This window comes from Chroicocephalus ridibundus, chromosome 8 (assembly GCF_963924245.1).
Source record: "Chroicocephalus ridibundus chromosome 8, bChrRid1.1, whole genome shotgun sequence".
NCBI lineage: Eukaryota > Metazoa > Chordata > Aves > Charadriiformes > Laridae > Chroicocephalus > Chroicocephalus ridibundus.
In genome coordinates, this window is record NC_086291.1 from 11,698,784 (window position 1) to 11,722,306 (window position 23,523).

At 53.3% G+C, this 23,523-nt stretch overlaps 3 protein-coding genes and 3 non-coding genes across 10 annotated transcripts in view; 1 reads left to right on the plus strand and 5 right to left on the minus strand.

Annotated features, from left to right (window-relative positions):
- The window catches only part of ARMH1 (armadillo like helical domain containing 1), a 16,308-nt gene extending 7,572 nt beyond the window's left edge, over positions 1-8,736 (minus strand). For 2 of the 4 annotated variants that reach the window (XM_063344762.1, XM_063344759.1), the window contains exons 1-8: positions 8,021-8,154; positions 5,160-5,377; positions 4,733-4,801; positions 4,086-4,252; positions 3,087-3,283; positions 2,824-2,908; positions 779-901; positions 214-286 (exon numbers count right to left, since the gene is read on the minus strand). In XM_063344762.1, coding sequence (XP_063200832.1) covers positions 214-286; positions 779-901; positions 2,824-2,908; positions 3,087-3,283; positions 4,086-4,252; positions 4,733-4,801; positions 5,160-5,377; positions 8,021-8,038 — 950 coding nt within the window. In that variant the 5' untranslated portion in view covers positions 8,039-8,154. Of the gene's footprint in view, positions 1-213; positions 287-778; positions 902-2,823; positions 2,909-3,086; positions 3,284-4,085; positions 4,253-4,732; positions 4,802-5,159; positions 5,378-6,717; positions 6,794-8,020; positions 8,159-8,676 lie in introns of those variants that run through there. The other 2 variants (XM_063344760.1, XM_063344761.1) reach the window with 2 other exon arrangements.
- LOC134520262 (U5 spliceosomal RNA) lies at positions 1,076-1,190 on the minus strand. The gene has a single exon (XR_010072406.1). It is a non-coding gene; the product is annotated as a U5 spliceosomal RNA (small nuclear RNA).
- On the minus strand, positions 1,607-1,721 carry LOC134520258 (U5 spliceosomal RNA). The gene has a single exon (XR_010072402.1). It is a non-coding gene; the product is annotated as a U5 spliceosomal RNA (small nuclear RNA).
- Positions 2,222-2,336, minus strand: LOC134520248 (U5 spliceosomal RNA). Its single transcript, XR_010072393.1, has one exon. It is a non-coding gene; the product is annotated as a U5 spliceosomal RNA (small nuclear RNA).
- Positions 8,737-8,945: 209 nt separating the features above from the next.
- TMEM53 (transmembrane protein 53) lies at positions 8,946-13,215 on the plus strand. Its single transcript, XM_063344777.1, has 3 exons — positions 8,946-9,037; positions 9,613-9,725; positions 11,620-13,215. The coding sequence occupies exons 1-3, from the start codon at positions 8,980-8,982 to the stop codon at positions 12,280-12,282; spliced, it is 834 nt and encodes a 277-aa protein (XP_063200847.1). The 5' UTR covers positions 8,946-8,979; the 3' UTR covers positions 12,283-13,215.
- A 5,396-nt stretch (positions 13,216-18,611) lies between these two features.
- RNF220 (ring finger protein 220) overlaps positions 18,612-23,523 on the minus strand; it is a 235,206-nt gene continuing 230,294 nt past the window's right edge. For both annotated transcript variants that reach the window (XM_063343584.1, XM_063343583.1), the window contains one exon: positions 18,612-21,822. In XM_063343584.1, coding sequence (XP_063199654.1) covers positions 21,751-21,822 — 72 coding nt within the window. In that variant the 3' untranslated portion in view covers positions 18,612-21,750. The remainder of the gene's footprint in view (positions 21,823-23,523) is intronic.

Consider the following 23,523-nt stretch of genomic DNA (forward strand, 5'->3'; position numbering starts at 1 on the left):
TGTTGGAAGCAGGGAGGGTCTGAGCATTGCTACCTGCAGGCACTCTGCCCTATTCCTGAGCACACCCCGCCTCCGAACAGCCTAAGGAGCCTTAGCTGAGCACTGGTGTACTGGAATACGTCCCAGTCCTTTCCTACCCTACCCTACCCAAAGGAAGCCACTTCTCTAAGGTCCCTTTTATGCTTCTGTAGGTTTTGCTCCGGAGTTTCTTACCCAATGGCTTTTGCAGCAGCTGCTTGCTGAATATACACCAGCATGGGCTCCCTTGGGCAAAGTGTGGCTGGGTCTGCGTGAGGAACATGAGAAAGGTGAGAATGGTGCTTTGAAACACCTCTAAGATGTCAGAAGGGAGGGGAGGTGCAGTTACACCGCTAGCATGAAAAGGTGATGTCTTTCAGGGAAACCCTGTGGCTACATATCATATGAAACACCCTGCAAAGGTCTGTGCGCACGATGCCCACGGCAGCACAGCCACAGGTCAGACAGTGGGGGCCACTGCGACCTGCTCTGCTGAGTCAGGGGAGGAAACACCCGGGTCTGGAACAGTTTATCATCCTTGCTCAGCAGACCTCAGCAGGTCTCTGGAGGCCTGGACGGTAGCCTGCACGCTGCCTCGACCCAGGCAGCCCTGGCTGCTGGGCTCCCCGCCTCAGGGGACAGCCCCCTGCACCTCCTCCCCTACGAGTCCGGGCAACTGCCCTGCAGAAGGAGGCAAGGGAGCTTGGGAGAAACCCGGTCGCCCTGGGAGGAGGCCATGGTCCATGGTCCGCTTTTTTACCTTTGGCGGTCTCGTCGCAGGAGGTAAAAGCTGTCTCCCCGGGTGGTGTCAGTAGGGCAACCAAGCCCTTCAGCAGGGCCGGCCGGACCTGGCAGGCCATGAGGGCCTTCAGCAGCTGGATGGCTGGCAGAGAGAGAGGGGAGCCGCGCTCAGCACTTGGTATTGTACGTGTGCGTGGGGGGGATCTGGGTACGGCTTGTCATGGGGGAAGGACTACAAACAGGAGGGCGCAACAGCACCCACCCGTACTTCGTCTATGAAAAAACCTCCTTCTACTTTTTTAACCAGAAAAAGGGTAGCTTCACCGAAGTGAAGCCTCAAAAAATTCATCGACACTCGTGCCTGTTCCTCTCCACGGAAATCTTTAGTAAAAGGCGAAAGATTTATACGATCTGAAGAGAAACCAGAGTATGCCACCATCTTTCCCCCCGCCACACCGCCCGCCTGCCCCGCGCCACATAGCTCAGGGCGAAGGAGCCCCCGCCCGCCCCCGGCCCCGCAGCCCCCGGCCCGGCCAACCCCGCCGGGACGGACCGGTCCCGCCGACCCGGACGGCTCGGAGCGGCCGCGGCAGCGGGCACCGGCGGGGCCGAGGCGGTGCGGGGCGGCCGCGGTGCTCCCTGGGTATGCAAATCAGGCGAATGCTAATGAACACATGCTAACGAGGCGGGGCAGGGGTCAAAGGGCCGGCAGTTCGGGGTCAGCGCGGCCGCCCCCGGTCCCAGATCCCATCGGATCCCCCTTTCCCTCACGCGAACCACAGGAGACTGTAATCCAGCTCCCTCCCTCATCTTCCATTTTCGTTCTATTTTTCACTACAAATGGGATAGCTCCACCGAAATGGAGCCTCAAAAAATTCATCGACACTCGTGCCTGTTCCTCTCCACGGAAATCTTTAGTAAAAGGCGAAAGATTTATACGATCTGAAGAGAAACCAGAGTATACCAGCTGTTCCGCCGCACATCTACCCACCCCCGCCTGCCTCCCCATAGGACACGGCGACCCCTTGTCGTCCCCCGCCGTCCCCCCCAGCCCGACCCCGGCTCGCCGCGGTTACCGACACCCGCGGCTCGGCCCGATCCCACCGTCCACGCCGGCTCGGGGCGGCGGTGGCCAGCGGGACCGGCAGGGCGCTGCCCCGCACTGCACCCTGGGTATGCTAATCAGAGCCATGCTGCTGAGGGACATGCTAATGAGGCGGCCCGCCCTCCCGGGCGGGGGCGGAGCGAGCGGCCGGTGCGGCGGAGGCAGAGCGGGCAAAGGGCTCCCGCAGCCCGGGCTGGGTCGCATCGTCCCCGCAGGCAGCGCGCCCAAGGGGCGGAGATCGGCCCTAGAAGCAGGTCCCCGCACAAAATCAATCCCACGATTCTCTGGGGAACACTGGGAATAATCAACAACGTTGCGGAAGCGAAAAACCAGTCTATTTTTTACCAGAAAAAGGATAGCTTCACCGAAGTGAAGCCTCAAAAAATTTATCGACACTCGTGCCTGTTCCTCTCCACGGAAATCTTTAGTAAAAGGCGAAAGATTTATACGATCTGAAGAGAAACCAGAGTATACCTCGTGCCCTCCCCGCGCAAACCCCCTCTCCCCGTTGTCTCCCCACGGTGTACGGCGACCCCGGACAACCCACCCACCCCCTCCCCCCCCGCCCCCCGTTCCCCGGTGGCCCACATGAACACGGCCCCGGCGCGCACCCGGGTGGCCCCGGAGAGCGGCGGCGGCTGACAGCGCTACCGGGGCCGCGCCGCCGGTCCGCGGTGCACCCTGGGTATGCAAATAAACGAATGCTAATGAGCTCAGTGCTAATGAGGCGCCCGCCGCCCGCAGCGCCAGGCACACCCGCAGCCCGGTGGGAGTCTGGGGGGGCTGCCGTGGTCGTCCGTCTCCGCCGTCGGTCCGGGGCCCCAGAGCCGCACGAACCGAGGCTGCTCCTCTCTGCCGTCTGTCCCTGCCACATTTATCCAGGCCTAGAGATGGCCATCCCCATACAGTCTCCCCCAGATCCCTTGGGCCACCACCCGGGGTGTCTGGATGGGTCCTACCTTCGTACTGGACGTCCAGGTGCACTGAGCACAGCGCGCCCAGCACGGGTTCCACCAGGATTGCGGGCGCCTCTCCCAGCAAGTCCTGGGGGGAAACAGGCAGAGTGACAGGGACAGCTTTGAGAGTACTCCAGGCTGTCCTCTTGCAGGCACAGGGGCTGCCCACTGGACACCAAGGGGACTGACCCAGCTCCTGCCAGGGCAGGAAGGAACAACATGGGAGCTAATGCTGCCCCTCACCCCCAACCAGACCCACCACCCACCTGCATGACCACGAGCGTCTGCAGAGCCAGCTGCTGGGCTCGGGGGGAGGCGCAGGGCAGCACAGCAACGAGGCCTTTGTAGACTTGGTTCTGGTACTTGGGATTGCCACGGCCCAAGGAGTCCAGTAGAACCTGCACATCTTCTTGAGCCTCTGCTGAGTTGGAAGTGGCCAAGAAATTGGCGAGGGATCGCACCCCTGGGCAGAGAAAGAGTCACCAAGTCATGTGTCTGGATGAGTCTGGGTCATTCATCTCAGGTGTTTCACTGACAGCCCAAGAGAACCCAGCACCACATCCCACTTGAAGTGCAGCTCAAAGAACAGAAGCCAGGAAAAAAGTTCTTTGGCCTTGTCAGGAGCCACAACACCAACTGGAAAAGCAGTCGGCAAAATTCTCAGCTGAAGTAGGTGGCCAAGGCCCTTCTGTGGGCATTTTCACAAGCAGGATCTGGCACTGGAATGCCAGCAGTGCTGCTAGGGATCCCTCTGCTGATCCTGCCACCTCATCTCCCTTGGAGGAGGCTGTGACGGCAGGTATCACCCCATAGCCTCCAACACCATAATCCAAACAACAGAACAACTAACGGGGTTTGGCTTCCACAGTCCAGGAGAAAAAAGTGTGTTGTAATGCTCTTTCAAAAGATACAAGCCACAAAACCTTCCCACCCCCCGAGGGGAAGTCTGGGAAAGTTTGCGGTAGGTGAATGCTGCAGCTAAGAATGGAAACTGGTTTGTGGTTTAACTGGAGCAGTTGCAACCAGCAGGACAGCAGTATCGCATCAAAAGAGATGACTGTAAAGAAAGGGAGCTCATTAAAAACTGAGAGAGGGGATGAAATGCAACTGCTCAACAATAGCCGAGACCCTGAACTCCTTCCAGCCAGACAAACGCTGCAGCAATCTGCCATCAGCAGGTGGAGGGAAGGGACCGCAGCAAGCAGAGGTCAGGGAGAACATCCTCGCCTGAATTAGGAAAAAGCACGGATGGACACGCCGCCTACCGTAGCTTTCACAAATGAACTCCTTATACTTCCTGCCAGAGTTTGCGACGAGCTGGAGCAGCTTTACACACTCCCTTTTGTCCTCTTCTTTCAGGTGGTTCAGCCCTAGTATTTCCAGGAGAATCAAGACACCTCCGATCTCCAGAAATTCGATAAGGTATCTGCGTCTGCAAGGATAGGGGGAACAAAGCCAAAAGTGTCACCTGCCTTGGAGCCCATCTTCCTCTGTCAGCAGACTGTGCTCTTGGGAACCATCGCCTCCTGCCTCGCTGCAGCGGGGGCCCGGGCAGCAAACACAAGGAGGCTCCTCCATGCTTTGCTCCCAGCAGGTCACCAGCTCCCGTTCTGCCCTGGGCTTATTTCAGATACTGAACCACAGGCACAAAAAGTCCCGTCTCCGCACTCAGGCTCTCGCCACACTCCTTCCACGTGGTGTCAGTGACCTGGTGGCTCTGGGGACATGCACGAGCAGTGGATTTGGTTTTTGAGAGCATTTGAAATTCCTACCACAAACCTCACTGGGGCCTGCCTTGCCTGAAATGCTTACACAGCCCTCCCAAAAGACTGTCAAGGACTCATTGTTTTCTTTATCTGTTTACCCCCTCACCCGTGTGTGCGCCTCTCACACAGTGACATTCTATACTTACCCACTTGCAGCAGATAAGAAGATGCCAATGGACTTGAGCAGCTGGTTGAGGCACGTGTTGTACGTGTAGCTGTTTGACAAGGCTAAGGAGAGATTTACAGACCATCATGGTTGTCCCCCAGCTTGCCTTTGGCAATATGGAGGTCTGAACTGGTACTCTCTCTGCGAGAGAGCATGGACCTTCCTCTCACAGGCGTGCAGAGGCAGCACGCTTTTCCCAATATAATAAAAAACACTAATTCTAGGTTCCTGGCAGACATGACTTTCTCTTCCGTTCCATCTTTAGATGACCACTTCCTCCCCCCTGCAGAACACAGCTGGATATGGATGCCTCCATACAGAAGCTTATTTTTTAAACAAATTTTTGGTAGAGAACTTTCCTTTCCCACCACCATACTCCACCTCCAGCTGTCCAAGGAAACAGATACGTCATCCTGAGCCATGCCGTGAGGCGAGCCAGAAACAAGCTGGCTCCCTGGGCGAACTCCAGCTCCAGCTCTGGTTCTGTCTTGCCATCATTGCTTTTAATGAAGTTGTTCAGCATGTGGCTTCGAGCAACTTTGTGGGCACTATCCCATTCCTGCAAGAAAACCATGAGCTTCCTGATGGCTTCCTGCTCTTTGACGGAAGTCATGATCTCTTCTGCCTAGAGAAAAGGGAGAAAGAAGTTAAAAAAGGGCTTTGAAGACAGAAAAAGTCTATACTAAGGAATTACCACCAGAATCATTTTAAATCTCTGGCAAATAATATTAAAGCACTTACTAGCTATTAATTTAATCTCATTTTCCTTTCTACTCATTTCATAGATAAGAAAACTGAGGCAAAAGGAGGGTTTCTGGTACGTCTGAAGCTGCACAATGAATCTGCAATGGATTTGAGATTATTTTCCAGGGCAGGTGGCTTCACCACAGGAGCTCTCTTCTCCGCTCTGTTAATAAAGTCATTTTGATGTCACCCGTTCCCCCAGCATTGGTTTCTCACTAGCCTCATGATATGAACACTGCATCTCATATCTGACCTGCCGGAGAGTAAGTAGGGTGAAATGAGAGCACAAATAGGTATGGATTTATGGGGAGTGACAAGGTCAAGGGGGCTGTAAATGCCTGTTAGCACAGCAGTGCAGCATGCCCTTGCCCACGTGATGGAGCGACAGTCATTTGGCCTGGGCCCACACCCCCTCCAGGAAGATATGCTTGGCCTTGGCACTGGGAGAGCGCTTTAGGACCCTTTGGCAAGACACACATTTGCTCTGTTTTTTTCTCATCTATTTTCTATGTCAAGTTTTAAAACAATCTAAGAAAACCTGAAATCGTAAGAGCTATAGGCAAGACAACAGAAGCTCCAGAAACATCCCTTGCCTGTACTTCCTTCCATCCCTTCACAGAGGTGTTAAATAAAGCAATCCATATTTTGCCAGCTTTCTTTGTCATGCTGTTGGCTCAGTATGATATCTTCTATTGCAACTTGACAAATGTGAAGGTGCGCTTAGTAGGGGGATGAAACATCAGAAGATTAAACTCTCCGTTCATCTGGGTAGGTGAGAATTTCACTGGCATGTATGCGTTTGGCTTTAAGACACTGACCAAACTCAAGGAGCCTCGCAGTTAAACATCAGTATCTGTGTACATACACTGATGCAGAAAGAGGGACGAGGTCACAGACAGCTGCGTTAACACAGGTGTGTTGTCCTCCACCCAGCTGTATCAACACGCCTGAGGATAAGAAAGGACTTCACACCTTGTCTAATACAATTCTTGGACTTCCTACATAAGAAAAGCACCATTTTAGGTTTTATTTAAAGTGTGGTTTAAGAGAAAAAAAGGTAAAATGACACAAAATCTTTGGATTTCAGAATAAGAAGTTTCTTTCAGTGTAATACAAGTGGCCAAGATTATCAGTTTCCTGTCTACAAAGTTTTTAAACCTTTTCTCCTAGAATCTGGAGCAAAATCCCAAATCAGTTACAGAATATACCCAAGATACCTACTCAAAATAACTCGTTCTTGCTATTATCAGAACCAGACTGAAAGCAACGACCAAGAGGTGAACATGTACCCCAGTGCCTGAAAACAAACAAAGTCTTTGAAAAACTGGCTAAGAAACAACATTTGGGAATTCAGATGAGATGAAATTTCATTTGGGAATTAACGGGCTGTGCTCTGTAAGGAGTCTGTGTCCTTGGCAGGGCATTTTCAGGATCTCCTTTGCGGGGAAGCAGATTTAAAATAAATCCATTTTCCCAAAATAGTTGTGATTGAAAATGTTATTAGCCATAACAAATGTTAGTGCTGACAGGAGAATGGCCTGTTAGGGGCCTCTGGTGAAACAGTCAAGTGAAAGTCATATTTCACATTATTGCGAACATTTTCCTGTGATTTACAGAATATTTGTGAAACATTACTTGCAAGGCATATGATTGATATTGAGAGAACAGCTAGTGTGCAGGGAGAATCTGTATTTCACAGAGACTGTTTGCATGAAATTTACAGTCCCATAAAGTGCTCCTCTGTCCTCAACAGAGATCTAGTTAAAAGAACTTTACAGTCTGAAACATCCCAAAATTGATTCTAAATTAATGTTTCCATATTTATGTTTAAGATGCTGGTGGTGTAATGCTATCCTGTTTTTACTATAAAGCTGCAGTAACCCCCCACTATACAGAAATACCAGCACCAGCCTCTGGACGTGAGGATTTTAGTGATACAAAGGGCTTGCCTATGAATCAATGGCAAAAAAAAAAAAAAAAAAAAAAAGAGTTCAAAACAATGATCACATGAGGCTTCTGAGGATACAGCGCTATCTGTCCCTGGCTGCTACAATAACAGCATCTGCTGACACAGTAGTCTTTAAGCCAACATTGCAAAGTACCCTGAGAATGTACATGAATATTTTTATTATGACCATTTTACATATGGGAACATACAGACACAGGGGAGTTAAATGACTTCTCCGAGTCGTTTGTCAGTGCTAGCATCAGCACATAACTCCTGTTTGTCGGCTTCAAACTCTGCTCTCAAGAGTGGTGGGCTGCCACCCCAGTCCATTGGACTTAATAATCAAAACAAGGCTGGGTCAGGGCAGTGCTTTATTCCTGCCAAGAAAAACGCAAGTGATTTAGGAACTCGCTGTGGCAATTCAGCAGTTCTTTATACCCAGAGTGCTGCTAAATCATCACATTGAGACCAAAAGGCAGATTGGTGCTGCGTCAGCCTCAGTTTATGAGTGTGAGGTGCCAGCGACCGATGGCCTTGGACTCACGGAAGGACAAAGTCACGGTGATTTGGTGTTACCTTTGCATCTTGCAACATCAAGGTTGTGCCCAGCCTCAAGCAAAACTTAAAGCTTCTCTTTCCTCAGCAGGTTTCACCCTCTCCTGGGATACCTCAAGTCTCCCACAACCCTTCTCACGAACAATACACCTTCCCCAGTGTACCCTAGTGCCTTCTACCCAGCCCCTATCAACCCACAGTCCCACTGGCCCCTCTCTCACCTACATGTCCTGCCTCCCAGCCCCACTGTTAACCCCAGCCCCAAACCCAACCCTAGCCCCTGCACTCCCCCCACCCTGCACTGACCCCTACATCCATCCCACCCCTACCACCCTAATCCCTTGCAGCCTCAACCAGCCACAACATTCCCAGGCCCAACCATCCCACCAGACCTGATGCAGCCCAACCACAGGCCCTGTGCTCCTCCCACCCCAAAATCCACCCCTGGCCCTACAGTCCCTCACACACTCCCTGACCCCAGTGCCCACCTCAGCCGCTGTGTCCACCCCCCCTGACCCAAACACCCACCTCAGGACCAACAACCCCCCTCAGCCCCCAGCCCCCTTGGCCGCGACCTCCACTCCAGGCCCTACAGTTCGCCTCACCCCGACACCCCCCCATAGGCCCTACAACCCCCCCGGCCCCAGCGCCCGCCTCCGCCCCTCACTCCCTCTCACCTTCCCGAGGGGGAGGATACCCCGTAGAATAACTGACACTTCAGCAGAGCCAATCGCGGCCCTCCTTTCCCCCCACGGACCAATGGGTGGGCCAGTTTCCGCCCCTGAGTGGGCGGGGCGTCCAGCTGGGGCCGGGTGCTAAGGGCGCGTTGCTAAGGAAGTGGGAGGCGGAGGGGGAGGGGAGAGAGAATGAGGGGGGGCGGTTGCTTTCCCTTCCCATTCGCTGCGGGAGGGGTGGGGGGGCGGAGCTTCCGGTGGGGAGAGCGGAAGCGCCGGTGGGGTGTGAGGCGGGAGTGCGCGGCGATGGGCGCTCGCGGGCTGGAGGCGGCGGTGGTGGAGCTGGTGCCGGGGGAGGCCCGCGGTGCGGGAGCGAGCGGGCCCGGGGAGCCCTGAGGATGAAGGGGGAGGCCAGGGGGACACCGATGACAGGAGAGATTGGGGGACCCCTGAGGGTGGAGGGGGGGGACGGGGTCTGGGGCACCCCTGAGGGTGGTTGGAGGGAGGGACTGGGCCTAGGGCACCCCTTCGGGTATGGGGGGAGGGAGCCGAGGAGACCCTTGTGCCGTACCAAGTGTCTGGTGATTCCTGAAGGGCAGGTCAGGACGCTTCCCTTTCCCCCCTGCAAGGGGACAGCAGTTTCTGAGGCCTCCCCAGCTCCCCGGGGAGGTATGAGGAGGGGGGTCTCTGCCCCCCGTAGCGATCTGCTGGCCTTGCATCAGTGGAGAGCTTTGGGAAGCTGCAGGGACTGAAACTGTGCTGTCCTACTGAGCTCACCCACATACTGAAATGAGATGAGGCAGTATTCATAGCTGACAGAAATAAAGCTAATACGCACTTCACCGTTACCTTTAAACTTTATTAACCTGGCAAGATGCCATAGCTTCTTATTCTGGTAGACTGGAGGACAATTATTTTAAATCTTGTGATTTGTTTCAGGGAGCAGTACGGAGAGAGGGCATGCGGACGGTCAGCCTGTGGTGATCCTTCTCGGATGGGCAGGCTGCCAGGACAAATACCTGGCCAAATACAGTGCAATCTACAGTCAGAAGGTGAGTACCTTATTTACATTTTCATGATACTGTCATACAGCTCTCTGAGAGACTGCTGCTTTTCTGTATGTTGGTAAAATCATTCTAAAGCCTCTCTCAGTCTGGAGAGTCATTGGGAGTGAGTGGTGAGTTCTCTTGTCATTGAAAGGTCCTTGTCTCTGTCATTGAAAGCTCTAGATAACGCCCAGGTAGCATTATCTAACAGTTGCTGATGTCATCTTTATGCGTGCAGCTGAGGCAAAAATACTTCCTTGGAGAAGGTTTCTGCTGTTGTGTGAATCACTGGAATATTTTAAGGCTCTTAAAGTTGTGAGATGATTCAGGAATGACATGAACTGTGTTAACTTTCCAAACAGGTGAACATGGAGGGAAAGATTATGCATTTACTGCTTGCTACTAGGGCACAGCACAGACTTGGTGAGGCCAGCCTGAGGTCTGACAGAGCACCTTGGCATCTGTTGTTCCTTCGGCTTTTCCTTCCTGTGAAGGTGGTTCATCTAAACGTTGTAATCCAAATTCATTTTATCCTGTCTGTGGAACAGGCATCCTATGATAGTAATACCTGCTCACTAGGAGCTCCTTGTGTTTGAAGTAGGGAGGTCTGACCGATTGATAGTTCCCTAAATTATGTTATTTTCCCTTCTAATACTGTATTTTACTGGAATGACCCCAGCTTTTAGTATGGGAACCTGGTGAAACATTAGACTTATTTTTTTTTTTTTTTTGCCAGTATACCAGGATCTTGTATTTATTCAAATCTGTTTCAGTTATAGGTGGCAAAGTTTGTACATGAACAGGTCTATTGTTAATGTGTAATCCAGTGCCAGAGTAATGAATTGGCTTGTTCTAGTGACGAATTAATTGTTAGTGACCGTTGTGACTAAGAGATGCTGCTGATCAGATGAGGAGCATGTTACATGGCAGCATGCCAAGTTTTTTTGAAAATACTTCTCTATGAGAAAAACGATAGGAATGGGAAAGAAGGGAAAAGGTTTTCCTAGCTCCGTAATGAGGAAGTGGCTGCAACCACGGCAAGGTGGTATAGCAGACTTGCAGGCTTTGATTTAAGAACCTAATATCCTGTTCTTCCTCATCCACTGTTAAGGGAGCTCTGGGCAGGAGGGACATCTTGATGGCTTTGCCTTGCTTTTGTCAGTGTGTAATTTCAGTGAGTTTAGGTGATAGAAAAGATCTAAAGCATTTATAAATGTAGTTCCGTCTTCTCTATTTAGAAACTCCTCCAGGATCCTTTTTCCCAATCTACACCTAAATGTAAGTCCTTAACTGTAAAGGCAATTGCTTGGGCGTTCTGAATCTCTGAAACGGTGCTCTTCATTTGCACAGCTGGAGTGTTTCAGAAAGGCTTATGAAAATCATGTCAGTGTTGACTGTGGGTGAGTCTTAGAGACAGCTGCAAACAAGTACTACCCAAGGACAGGAAGGAAGAAGGTCTTCCTCCTTCTTACGTTTCAATGTCATGACCTACATGTGTACCAGAGCAGGTCCTTCTTACCAAAATAGCTGATACTGAAGGTTTGTGAATCGGGGAGATGGTTTTCTCTTCCTGAGTGAGGACTAACACCCGTAAAAGCTTGGGTGGTAATGTCCCCAGGGGCCCTGCCACTTAGCACAAGATTTGAAAGGATCTTAAACACCGTTAAATGTAGGCCTCTGCTACTGCAGAAACCTTGTCATAATACAGTGTGCTGTTGGGATTAATATAATCCTATTCGCATCGGTGCCTTGTACTGACACTAAAGACTTTCTTCTGGCCGTGTGGTTTCAGTTGGAAACCTGTCCCAAATTTTCACGTTCTTTTTACTGATGCTTGCTTACTCCTTGTAATTTACAGCACAGCCTAACTCTGTGTGGGGTCTCTTTCTGTTCTTCTTAGGGGTGCACCGTCATCCGCTACACGGCTCCATGGAGGATGATATTCTTCTCAGAGACCTTTGGCATCAGATCTCTCCAGACCCCAGCCAGGCGACTCTTGGAGCTGCTCTTTGACTACAGCGTTGAAAACAGACCGGTTCTTTTTCATGTTTTTAGCAATGGTGGCGTCATGCTGTACCGTTACATCATTGAGGCGCTCCACACTCACAAGCCATTTAAGAACCTCAAAGTAGCAGGCACCATTTTTGATAGTGCCCCTGGCAGAAGAAACTTGAGAGGAGGCCTTCGTGCATTGGCGACTGTCTTGGTTTCCAGAAATGTGCTGCTCAAGTATTTCCTCTTATTCGCTTTTGCTACTACGGCTGTCGTGCTGCGGATCTTGCTGTACCCATTGACCCGCTTCATTCACGAGAGCCATTACGATGCCCTGCTGAAAGCGCCCTCGCGGTGGCCTGAGCTTTACCTCTATTCCCAGGCTGATGCCATCATTAAGGCCAGCGAAGTTAAGCACATGGCTGATGGCCGGCAGCAGCTCGGTATCTCTGTGAAAGCTGTAGACTTCTCAGATTCGGCTCATGTCAGCCACATGCGGATGTATCCCACCTATTACAGCAACCTCTGTACGACTTTCCTGTCTGACTGTGTTGGGGGCTCACCTCGTTAGTGATGTAATGACTTCTAATGTTTGCCTCTGCTTTGCTCAGCTTGTATGGGAAATGTTGTCCCCTTTGCCGTTGTGTCTTTGAAAGGAGGAAAGTAGAGACTTCTTAGTTTTTTTTTTTTTTTTTTTTTTCCCCCTTCACCATCTACAAGTCTGAAAGCCTGCAGGCTTTGGGCCAGTCATGCTGTAGCAGAAAGTAGATACGGATTAATTTGAAGTACTGAAGGTGAAATCCTAGCATGGTTGAAGTTGATGTTCTTTACAATGGTGTCACAGACCAGAACTTCACATGGAGCGTTCTTTGTTTCTTCCTGTCTCCTATTGTTCGCTGCTTTACGTGTTGTCTCCTTGTCCCTGATGTCCAGTGTGCACGTTCTGTTGCCTTGTACTGATTTTACAATACGACTCTTCCGTGTCTTTGTTGGTTTTTTCCTCTCTGCCATTTCTTTTTTATCTTGCAGTGAGCAAACAGAAGCAGCTCTGCAGGGCTTTTCTCTCGGTGCATCTCAGCTCTTGTTACTCTCCTTGCTGGAGATCAGGCCCAGAAACCAAGTGTAAGACCTGGAAAAGGCTTGTGCAGGGCAATATGACCAGACTGTCATCTGGTTCCGTTAAATAGCTGAGATAGAGCAGTTAAAGCTCCGATCCTTGATAGGAACTCAAATGTTTGTGATAACTTCTGTGTTCTCCAACCAAAAGATTTAAGTTAACCTTTTTGAATGCGTCTTGTGTTTTGTTTCTCTTCCAGTCTTTTGTGTGTTCTCCTGAGTAGTTTTCCTTTCTTGGAGAGCTGCTCATTTGTTATTGCGTGTCTTTGAGCAGCCTATATCGTGCACCTAGAAATGCAGGAAAACTGGCGAAGCTGTAACCCAAAAGACCCCAGAAATAGAAAGGTGGAACTGCAGAGAAAAATTAAACTGTCTCTTGGAGCTATGATTTATACTGGGTGTTTCTTAAATCACTTCCAGCCCACAAATGACCAGGAAATTCGATGTTTTTCCCCATAATGTTCTCTTCAGGTGATAAGTCTTTGCTGTCTGTGCAGTGTGTACTGGTAATACAAGAAATGAATTCCTTCCACCTAGTGAAAAAGTAGCTCATTGCACTGCACTCCAGCCGTGTTTGCTTTGGGGTTTTGTTGTTTATTTGGGAGAGAAGTGGGGATAAAGAGAGGGGAGAGCCTGCTAATAACATATTTTGCCCATGTCACAGCATTACAAGCTAATTAATAACGTGGTGGCCAGGATTAGCTGACTTCAAAGTCCTAGTCAAAGGTTGCTTGGAACAGGTTCTGGAGTGCTATGGGCCTGTGTGAACAAGGGGCTGCCCTCGAGAGGTCAGAACGTGAAAAGCACATGGATTTTTACAGGTTTGCTGCCTGTGGGCTGCTCTGCTTGTCTTGCCAGCCCTTGGGGTGCTGTCATCCACAATGGGGAAGCACTTGCTGTTCTGAACCCACACACAGAGAGGGAGGTCTCTTGGGAAGCACTAAAATAATTTGGAAGTTTAAAACAAAAACCGCCACACCTCAGAAATGGCAGCACAGCACCTTGTGGTCAGTGGCCAGAACAACTGCTTCCAGTAGGCCAGTGTGGCAACACTTAAAGCAAAGAATAACCCCGCATTGGGTGTGGTTTTAGAGCGGACTGGGATCTGTAGGATGGGTGAGAATTAACTGAAAATGGGCTGATGGACTGGTTTGTTTTCTTTTTTTCTTTTTTTTTTTTTAAGTGAAAACTGGCTCCAGGCACAGGAGCCCTTGTTGCTTGGGGTCCAGTCGTCTTGTAGGCGTGATGCCAGTTTCACCTTCCACCGAGAAGATGAGCCATGAGGGCGACTGTGCAGTAACACACCGTCAGCCTGCTGCCTCTCATGAATAGATTCTTGTTCCTAGGGCTTGGACCTGTAAAATCCAGACACGGTCCCCTATCCCATCAGTGATCTCCCAGCTTTTTCAAGCGGGCCCCTGGTTTCTGCTGCCAGTACCATAACTCCTGAGCTGTGATCTGTTTCCCTGCCTTCCTGGAGAGCTGGGCTGTGTCTTCTGGGCGTCTCCAGCCTGTTTGTGGAACTGTGAAAACTCTTAGGGAGCAGAGGTGATAAAGGTTATTTAACTAGCACTTGCCCTCATGCTGGTTTCTATGGGTTCAGTATTTACAGAACAGTTAAATGCTCCATAATATACGCCTCTGCATTAATACGGTTGTGCTGGGCTGGGAATCTGCTGTTCCTGTTTATTGCTGTGGGTGTTGAACTTCTATTTAAGGACTCGGGCTGTTCTGGAGCGTGGCTGGCAGGAGCTGGAGCTAACTCCAGGTGGAGATGCCCTGCGCTACACGAGCTGGAACCAGCTCACGGGCATTTCCACTGCTGCAAAACTGACTTGAAATTCGGGGCTAATTCACGTACGCACCTCCCTAGGAGCAGAGAGGATCTCGAACAAGGCAGGGATTTACAGAGGCAGTCATCGGCACCGGGCTTCTGAGCGGGTTTTGTTTTCCGTATCCCACCAAGTTTTAATTATGATTATGTGCAGTGTGTTAAATGTATTGTGTGATACGTTGCCCTCGTCTTTCCTATACGGCATGTATGCTCGCCTCCCCCCTTTCTCCTCCCTTTATTTCTGTTGCTTGTTATTTGAAACAGAAGGTTAATAACTTGGTGCCCAAAGGCAAACGGCCAAGAACTGATCCAAGCACGACTGGATTTAAAAAACCCCATCCTCAAACCCTTAATCCTTGCTAAACTGTCACAGTTAGGTGCAGCCTGTGTTCCTAGAGAGCTTCAGCCTGAACACTGAAAGCCAAAGGTTGGGATATGGTGGCAAATCCACGTAAATCTCTGAGGCGAGCTGTGGGAGGGGTATTGCAGATCCGTTCTTCTGGAGGAAAAATGCAGTGTCCCTGGGCTTGCCTTGTGGATGGGGAGCGGGATGTGGCACCGGGAATCTCTGCCTGGGGAGCCTGGAGGTGGATTTCATAGAATCATAGAATTGTCTGGGTTGGAAGGGACCTTTCGGATCATGGAGTCCAACCATCAACCGTGGATTAGCTACAGTCCAGCCCTCCTTCCCGGCCGTTGGAGCAGCACGGATGAAAACACCAGTGGTGGTGGGAGAAGAGGATGCCCAGGGGCTAGCTTCTGCCATCGCACATTTCCCAGCTCCATCCGTTTTGCAAAAGCACCAATTAACCTTTCCTCACCAACAAAAGCCGTTTGTGAGTGATTCCTGCGAGGGAGCTGCCTGCCAGCTCGCTCCCTGGTGCTGCCTTCTCTCCCCGGGCAGCGGTGATGTTAGGGGAAGGTTTTAAAAAAAGGAAAAAAGCCACTTAATGGGCGGTCTGGGTGGTGGTGTGCCTGGGCTGGAGAGTGCTTATCTGCTGGTGGCAGGCGGTGGGAGGGTGCCCCTGCAGCCAAGGTGCCTCCAGGCGCTGGGAGAGACCTGGGCAGAGCAGGGGCACGATCTGACCCAGCCAGGGGTCGTGTTTTGGAGCAGGGGGGGAGCATCTTGCGGTGCCGGTAATTCAAACCAAGCCCCTGGGCAAGGACTGACCTGCGCCCACACCTAATAAAGGTGTTTTAAAAGTCTGCTGTTGCCTTTTGTGTGTTGGGGCAGCCGATTGCGTATGGGCTGAGGCCCCATCTTTGCGTTGGGAAGTGCGGGCGTACGCGTGAAGTTCTGCCGCTGGTGGAAAAGCAAGGGTGGATGGCTGGAAATGGAAACGAGCAACCCAACCCCATGTTCTGCTTCCTATGAGGAGAAGCGGGGTGGTGTCAGGCTGGTCTTCATGGCCCCGTGGAGGTGATGGAGGAGGGAGCTGGCCCGTGGCGACTGTGCCAACCTCCCCGGCCGCAGCAGCGTGGGATGCTCCGGCCCGGGAGGGAGCGGGGCTCCACGAGGTGGCAGCAGGTCCCCTCTTTCCTGCGTGGAGAGATGTGTAGTTTAGGAGACAAGCGCAGCAGATGCTGGAGAAGACCCCCAAAAGTGCAGCTCAGCGCGGCGCTTCTGCATGTTTGAGAGCATCTCCTGCAAAAAGTCCCCTCTCGAGGCAAGGAAAAAGACCAGCAAGAACAAACTCGGAGAAGCATGAGTTAATATGGAAGAGCATCTAACCCTGGGGCTGCCTGGACCTGGAAGTTGTGCTAGATACTATTTCTCAGCTTTAACTGAATGTTAAAACCTTCTGTCCGGGTCCTATGTCTATATGACACGTCCTGTATACCTGGCTAACGGCAGGAATGGCTTTACTGCCCTTCTCGCGTTGGCAGGCCGGGTCGCACCGCTTCCCTCTCCGTCACCCAGAGAGGGCTATCTATCTAATTTGCGGGTGACTTCGTGTGGTTAGACAGACCGTGGTCCAACTTCTGGAAACCCCACAAATGGGGACTGCGGAGCTCCCTTGGGTTCCCTGTAGCCCCCCCAGCCCTTGGGAGGGAGCTGAGCTCTCCGGAAAGGCTGGCGGGACCCTCCCCAGCACACAGGGCTGGGGGCTTGGGGGGGGGGCTGTTAGAAAACAGGATAGCACAACCAGGGGTCACAGCCACTGTGGGACACCCCCCACAAATGCACCCCCTTTGCACAGTTCCTGCGTCCAGCCCTGGTAATGGGCAAGGGAGGCAGGGGCTCACCAGGCGGCTGCCCGCTCTGCCTGCCCCACACCCCCCCATCCCCTTCCCTTTGAACTTGAGCCCCCATCCCCTCGTCTCCGCATCCTCACAGGGCTGCACGTCTGTCCCCAGCACCGCTGGCTGGAGATGGGACGGCCGGGCAGGGCTGGGGTGGGCAGAGGGGTTGCGCGGCATCCTTCAGCCACCCTCCCAAACCCAGGGGGGCTGGGGCAGGGAGCGCTTGGGCAGCCACTGCCCTCCCCGGATGATGAATGAGCTGACAATAGGGTATTGATAAGGAATTAACCTTGAGCCCTTCTTGCTTCAGTGTCAATAGAGCAGGAGCCAAGTACACACGTTTGATTGGAAATCTGTGTTTGGCCTCTGCGCCCGTCGATGTGCCGGAGAGACAAGAGGGGGATGCGAACTGCCCCGCCGCCCCCTCCCCAGCCCGGACCCCCCCACACTTGTCCCCCTCATCTCCCCCAGCCCACGGCTGCTGGCGTTGTCCATGGGCACTCGCCTCTATGGGGCTATGGCAGCCTCTGCGCCCCACACCTGGCATGTGGGAGGCTGGGTACCGGGGATCCCCCCACACACACCCAGTCCCCCAAAGGGCCTGTGCCCATCCTGCTCCGGCCTCCTCTCCGAGCAGTTTGTTTAATTAAGTGTTTTGCCTAATGGGATTGCCTCATTTCCATAACAAACTGGCGGGCTGTCATTAGGTGGGCTCCCTCATTCATTACTGTTAATTAGATATGGATCCCCCAGAAGGCGGCACAGGGTGATGAACGAGGCCCCTGACACACGCTATTACACATTAGCATTTTCTCAATACATCCGATACATCACGGCCCTCCGCTTCCTAAAGATATTTTAAATAAAATATTAGCAGCCCGCTGCAGGGCGGGCGGTGGGGGGGAGGGAGGGAGGTTTCCTGCCCCTCACCTTGGCCTCAGGCCTCCTCTAGGCTGAAAGAGGACCCCGAGAGTTGCTGAGATGCCCTGCTGCTCCCTGCCAGCCAAAAAAAAGCAGCCAAATCCACTCCATTTGCCATCTTTGCCACTGGAGATGGAAGGAGGACCCTGACACTGTGGCTGCCCACCCCCATCCACCAGCCTGGGGACCCCCCCCCAGTGCCCCATCCCCAGGGGAGGCAGCCATGGGGAGGGGCTAAACGCCCCATCGACCCGTCTGCAAAATGTTTGTAAACCAAAAGCGTCGGCGCCAGCCCCACACTGGCGTTGGGGGGGGGGAACCTGACCTTCACCCCTGCCCCAGCCACGGCAGCCTCCTGGTCCCTGCTGTCGGGGGTAACCCTATACCGCGCCGGTGGCCCCTAATGCAGGACGTATAGATCTGTTGGGGCTGGGCGCCTCCTGCCCCCAACTAATGCAGCCGATGAGACTTCATTGCGGGGGGGGCGGTGCGTGTGTGTGTCCCCTGGGGTGTGCCCTTCACCCTGCCCTCCTGGCTCTACGGGAGGGGGACGGACAAGTTGGGGGACACCATCCGTGGTGGGGCAGAGATGCATCATTGCAGGGGGATGCTGGGGTGGGGTGTCCTGCCTCAGCGTCCCCCTGCATCTGTCCCTGCACCCCAAAATGGGACCGGTGCTCCCCTTTGGGACATCACCCATATCCAGGGGCTGTGACATATGGGGAGCGTCTCCTCCGCTGCCTCTCGCCTGCGAAGGGAAACACAGAAAGGCGGGAAGCACCCGAGAAGATTTATACTTGTTTAATTAATGTCAAATGTAGTTTACAAACGGGAGTGACAAGTACCTCTTTGTATAATATACACCGACACACAATCATCGACACACCGGAATATCGCTTTGTGCAACTGGGATTCTTTGGGCAAAGATAGGTAACTCCGATATTTCAATTTTTTTTTGTTTTTTTTTTTTTTAAATCATTTAAACTCATTACAGAAGAGGGGAAGCGGCAGATGCGTGTTACGAACCGGGATGCCTCTCCCCCCCCAGCCTTCCCCTTACAGGCCCCCCCTTGAAAACAGGGGATGGCTTTACCAATTTAAACAAAAAAAAAAATAACCAAAAAGTAACCCCCAAAACAAAGAACCAATGACTAGTTACATATGGTTTTACACATACGTACATACAGCACACAGCTGGTCCGCAACCCCCGCCAGAAAGCCTGGCTCCCTCCCGGGGGGCCCTATTTCTGAGGAAGGGCTGGGGTGGGGGTGTCCTGCCCTCTCCCCCTTCCCGGCTGCCTCCCAAACCCACTGCGCCCTCCCCAAATCCATCTCTGAGACCCCAGCCCCGCCACCCAGGCAGCGCAGCCCCGGATGGGGGGCACTTACAACCCAGCTCTGCCTTCCCACACATTTTTCCCGAGCATTTTTCCTGACCCGAGTTCCGTGTGCCGGCCCTTCCCCTGCCCGGCTGCTGCTGGCAGGGGCTCCCCAGCAGTGACAGGCCACCGCTGCGGCCCCTTCCCCTGCCCGCAGCCTCCCCCGGGGGGGGCAGGACCCTCCCGGGCTGCCTCGGCTTCCTCTGGTCCCCGGCAGCTCCGCAGGGATGCGACCCCGAGCAGGGGAGGCTGCAGCTCTCTGATCTCAAAGGCCACCACGCTACGAGCTTGGGGACCCGGGAAACTCTCAATTAGGAATTGTTGCCTTTTGCCGAGACGCTTATAAAATACAGCTCCTTCGATTTGTGGGGTTTTTTTGGGAGGGGTGCAGTGGGATCCTTCTGAAATCACTCGGGAGATGCCGAGGACGAGGACGGCAGCTGCTCTCTGCAAAACAGCATCGAGCTGAGGACAGGGGAGCGGTGATGGAACCATCACCCCCGAGGCATCCTGCCTCCCCAGCCCTTCCCTCTCCGGAAAGGCCCTGGCAGCCCAGTGGCGCTGAGGGTCCCAGCTCCAAACCCCTTGTCCACTGCTATTTCCAGACTGTCTTAAAATGCCCCGGCCACGTTGTGCTGCCAGGTGGGATCTGCTTGGATCTCCCTGTGGGAGCAGGGGGGGATGAGCTTCCTCATCTCCCTGTCTTCTGGGGAGCTGGCACCCTGCAACTGCCCGGGGAGCAGGGAGAAGCCAGCACACGGGGCGTGCGTTTGCCTCGGGAAATGGATCAGTATCTGTTTCTTGGGTCCTGAAAATAAAATAAAATAAAAAAAAAACAACAAAAACCAGGCCAGATGGCAGCTTTGGTTAAGGCTGAGGATACGGGAGACAGGGACAAGCACGAGGGACTGCGTGGAAGAAGCCGGGGCTGCGAGGAGCCTCTGGCTCTGGCTGGAAGCATCTCTGCTGGCCGCAGCCCGCGGGCGAGCGCCGGGGGATGGCCGTGGGGCCGAGGCAGGGCTGGCTCAGCTCTCCGTCCTACTGCCGAAACCTCTTTAGCAAAACGCAGGCTCCAGGCGAGCGGGAGCCGGGGAAAGCCGGCGCGGCGCAGGGCTGGCTCTGCGGGGCCTGTGCATCCCTGACGGGCAGCGCCGGGGCCCGCCGCAGCCAGCACCGCCGGGGAACCGGCCGAACCTCTCTGGGCAAAGCCACCAGCAAGGCCACCCCCGTCCCCTGCCATCCCTCCCGGTGCCCGCCGCTTCCCCGCCGTCCTGCCTCGGCAGCGGGCGCCCGGAGCAGCTCAGGCATCCTCGGCCAGACGACGCTGCCCACGGCGGGGGGAAAGCAAAGCAAGGGAGGGGAAGGGGCTACGGCCTTGGAGGAGGCACAAGGGGGACAGTGGGACCCTCGAGCAGGGGCTCCCGGCCGGGGGAGAGGACAGGGCTCCGGCAGGGCTGCCTCCCTCCAGCTCCGCACCGTTTGCCCCTTCCCCAGCTGGGAAAGGCAAAGGGGGCTGAGCCAGATCCCGGTCCCCCGGCGAGGAGTTAAAAGCCGTGTCTTTTTCCGGGGATAACGATTCTATTATAAATAGCCCCATTAGCTACAACTAATGACAAAAATCCACCTCCTCTACTCCCCATAAGTTCTGTAAGTTATGGGCAATGCTACAGCCATTACTAAAAGCTGTTAACTTCATATCTGAATGAGGAAATATACACCACAGAACATTAAACCATTTATATTATATATATGTATATATATACTTTTTTTAAACTAATGACTTTAATGCCAAAACTTTGCTGAACCAAGAAAAATATGGGTTTAATGTTCTCTGCTCATTTTTTTTTCTTCTTTAAAAAAAATACAACCCAAAAAAAAGAAAGGGAAACTTATTAGTATGTAATGTTTGAGTCTATCCCATTTATACACAACATTGTAAACATATATAATCTATATTACATGTGCTTCATTTCTGCCTGGGTGTGTTTTTTTTTTTTCTTCAAACCTTTTTTTTTTATCACTAGAACACCACAAAAAACCAAAACAGAACAAACCAAAAACCAAACCAAAACAAATAGAAACAAAACAAAAAAAACTGAACAAAGAACACAAGTTACAGGTTATTTAACATCTTTCCGTCAAGGGTCCCTTCCCCAGTCTCCTGGGGGCAGAGTGGTCAACAACACAGTCCAAAGGAGGGCTCACGAGCCATCCGCGATGCAAAGCCAGCTCCAGGGAATGGGTGGATGGGGAATACTGGTTTTAAAAAAGGGGGCTTCACAACAAAGGGTTTGGTTTTGCCCGCTGCAGATGCTGAAGGAGGTCTCAACATGCGGGACCTGGGAGCCGAGGCTCCCCGCTGCTCCTGTATCCTCGAGTCCATGTCTGGAGTCTCTGGTTGGTTTGGTTTTTTTTCTTTAAATTTTAAAACGTCCTTTTTTTTGTTGTTGTTGTTGTTGTCGTCGTTGTTGTTGCCGTCGTTCTTCTCCCCCTTGGTGTGATGAGCTGAGCCGAGTAGCTGGGTCCCGCCCTCCCGCTGGGTCCTTCATAAGTAGATGCGCCGAAGGTCTCCGGGAGACGTGATGGTGTTACACTGGGGACAGAGCTTCTTGGCACCCTGCAACCGGCAGACCAGACGAACAGCGTGAGAGAGCGAAGGAGGACAACCCGCATGACCCTGCCCCTGGCCTGGGATCTCAGGGGGAGCAGCACAGGAGCAGGGACAGCAAGGCCACCCCCCAGGTCCCCTCCAGGTAGGACCATGCCCTCCCAACAGTGGGCACAAGCTGCGAGAAGAGAGCCCCAACGCTTTTCTTGCCTGCCCTGCAAGCCCCTTGTCCCACTCCAGTCCCTGACACGAGTCTACAGGAGGCTGAAACCCAGAGCCAGGACTCGTCACCAAACCCAGCGGCTGCGGGGAGAGAAGTCTCTGCAGACGGGCTGTCCCGAGCTCCCCGTCCCGCTGCACTGTCCTCACCGGCTGCCGGGCAGATCTGCTCCTCTCTGCTTCCCCGGCTCACCTGCAGCCCCCCTGGAGCCAGTTCATGCCACCGAGCAGGCAGAAAAGCCAGTGCAGCTTTCAGCTGGGATGACCGAACCGGTTCATGGTGGGGTTGGACCATCAGCACGCCCTGGGACCGCCTCAGCCACCCTGCGACAGCCCCCAGAGCTGCTGGCATGAAGGAAACCCCTGTCCTGTCCTCCCCCAGCTCGCAGAGACGCTGCGGGGACGAGTCTGCTCTGCCAAGGTGAGCTGAAACCGGTAAACTGTGAACTGGGGCGAGGTAACGGGCGGCTGACATGAACGCTACACGAAATAAAACAAGGGCTGATGTGCCATCTGTCACCGAGCCTGACAGCAAAAGGGTGTTAATAAGCCTCAGAATCGGGGTCAACCTAAGCCGGTCATCATTAGATTGGCAGATGTGACAGACAGTTGATGGGAAAAATGACAGAAAGATGGCTCTGCTGCGAGGCAGCCTCCCGTCTACAGCAGCAGCAGGGCAGGAGGTTGGGACGCCCTGGCTTTCAACACCGACCGCAGCCCCAACACGGCCTCCCCCCACACAGAACTGAGCCAGGCTCCGTCCGAGTCCCCCCAGTTTCGCTCCCTGTTGTCAGACAGGCCCTTCCAGCGGCTGACGCCCCGCGCTCGGCATGACAAGGGAGCCGTCAGGGATGCAACGTGCCACGTAAGAGCCTGCCGGCTTGCACCGGGCTCGCTGGCAGAACCGACGCTGCTGGGTTCAGCGATGCTGCTGCTCTCCCTCAGCGGGGCTCGTTGCAGAACCTGCAGCGGTGAGCCTCTTGCAGGACGAGGACTGAGTGGTAGGACTGTGACCTGCATTTGGGGACATCCCTGGCAGAGGAGCTGGCACTGCTGCTTACAAAAGGCAAGCATCCTTAGAAAAGGTCCTCTCTGCTCTGTGATAACACTTGCAGAGAGAGCACAGGGGCTTTCTTCCCGGGAAGCACCCTGGACTAAGAAGAATCTGGAGAAGAAAGTCCCAGGTACAGAAGATTTACACGGGTGCAAGCAATTCACAGCAATGTCACTCCGAAGAGGTGCAAAGTCATGTTTGCTCTGCAGTCTTGAGTACTACTGAAAAGCCCCCGCAGATCAGCCTTGAACCAGCCCCCTCCTGCTCGCAGCGCACATTATTCCTGGCAGACATGGGCTTTGCGTGCTCGCTGTTCCCTGAGCTTTGGACTTCTGAGCAATCACGCTCCCGTTTGGTTCCCTTTGCTGCTGGCGGCTGAGCTGCTGCCCCGACACACGTGGGAACCACGGGCACTTACACCTGAGATCTAAACCAGC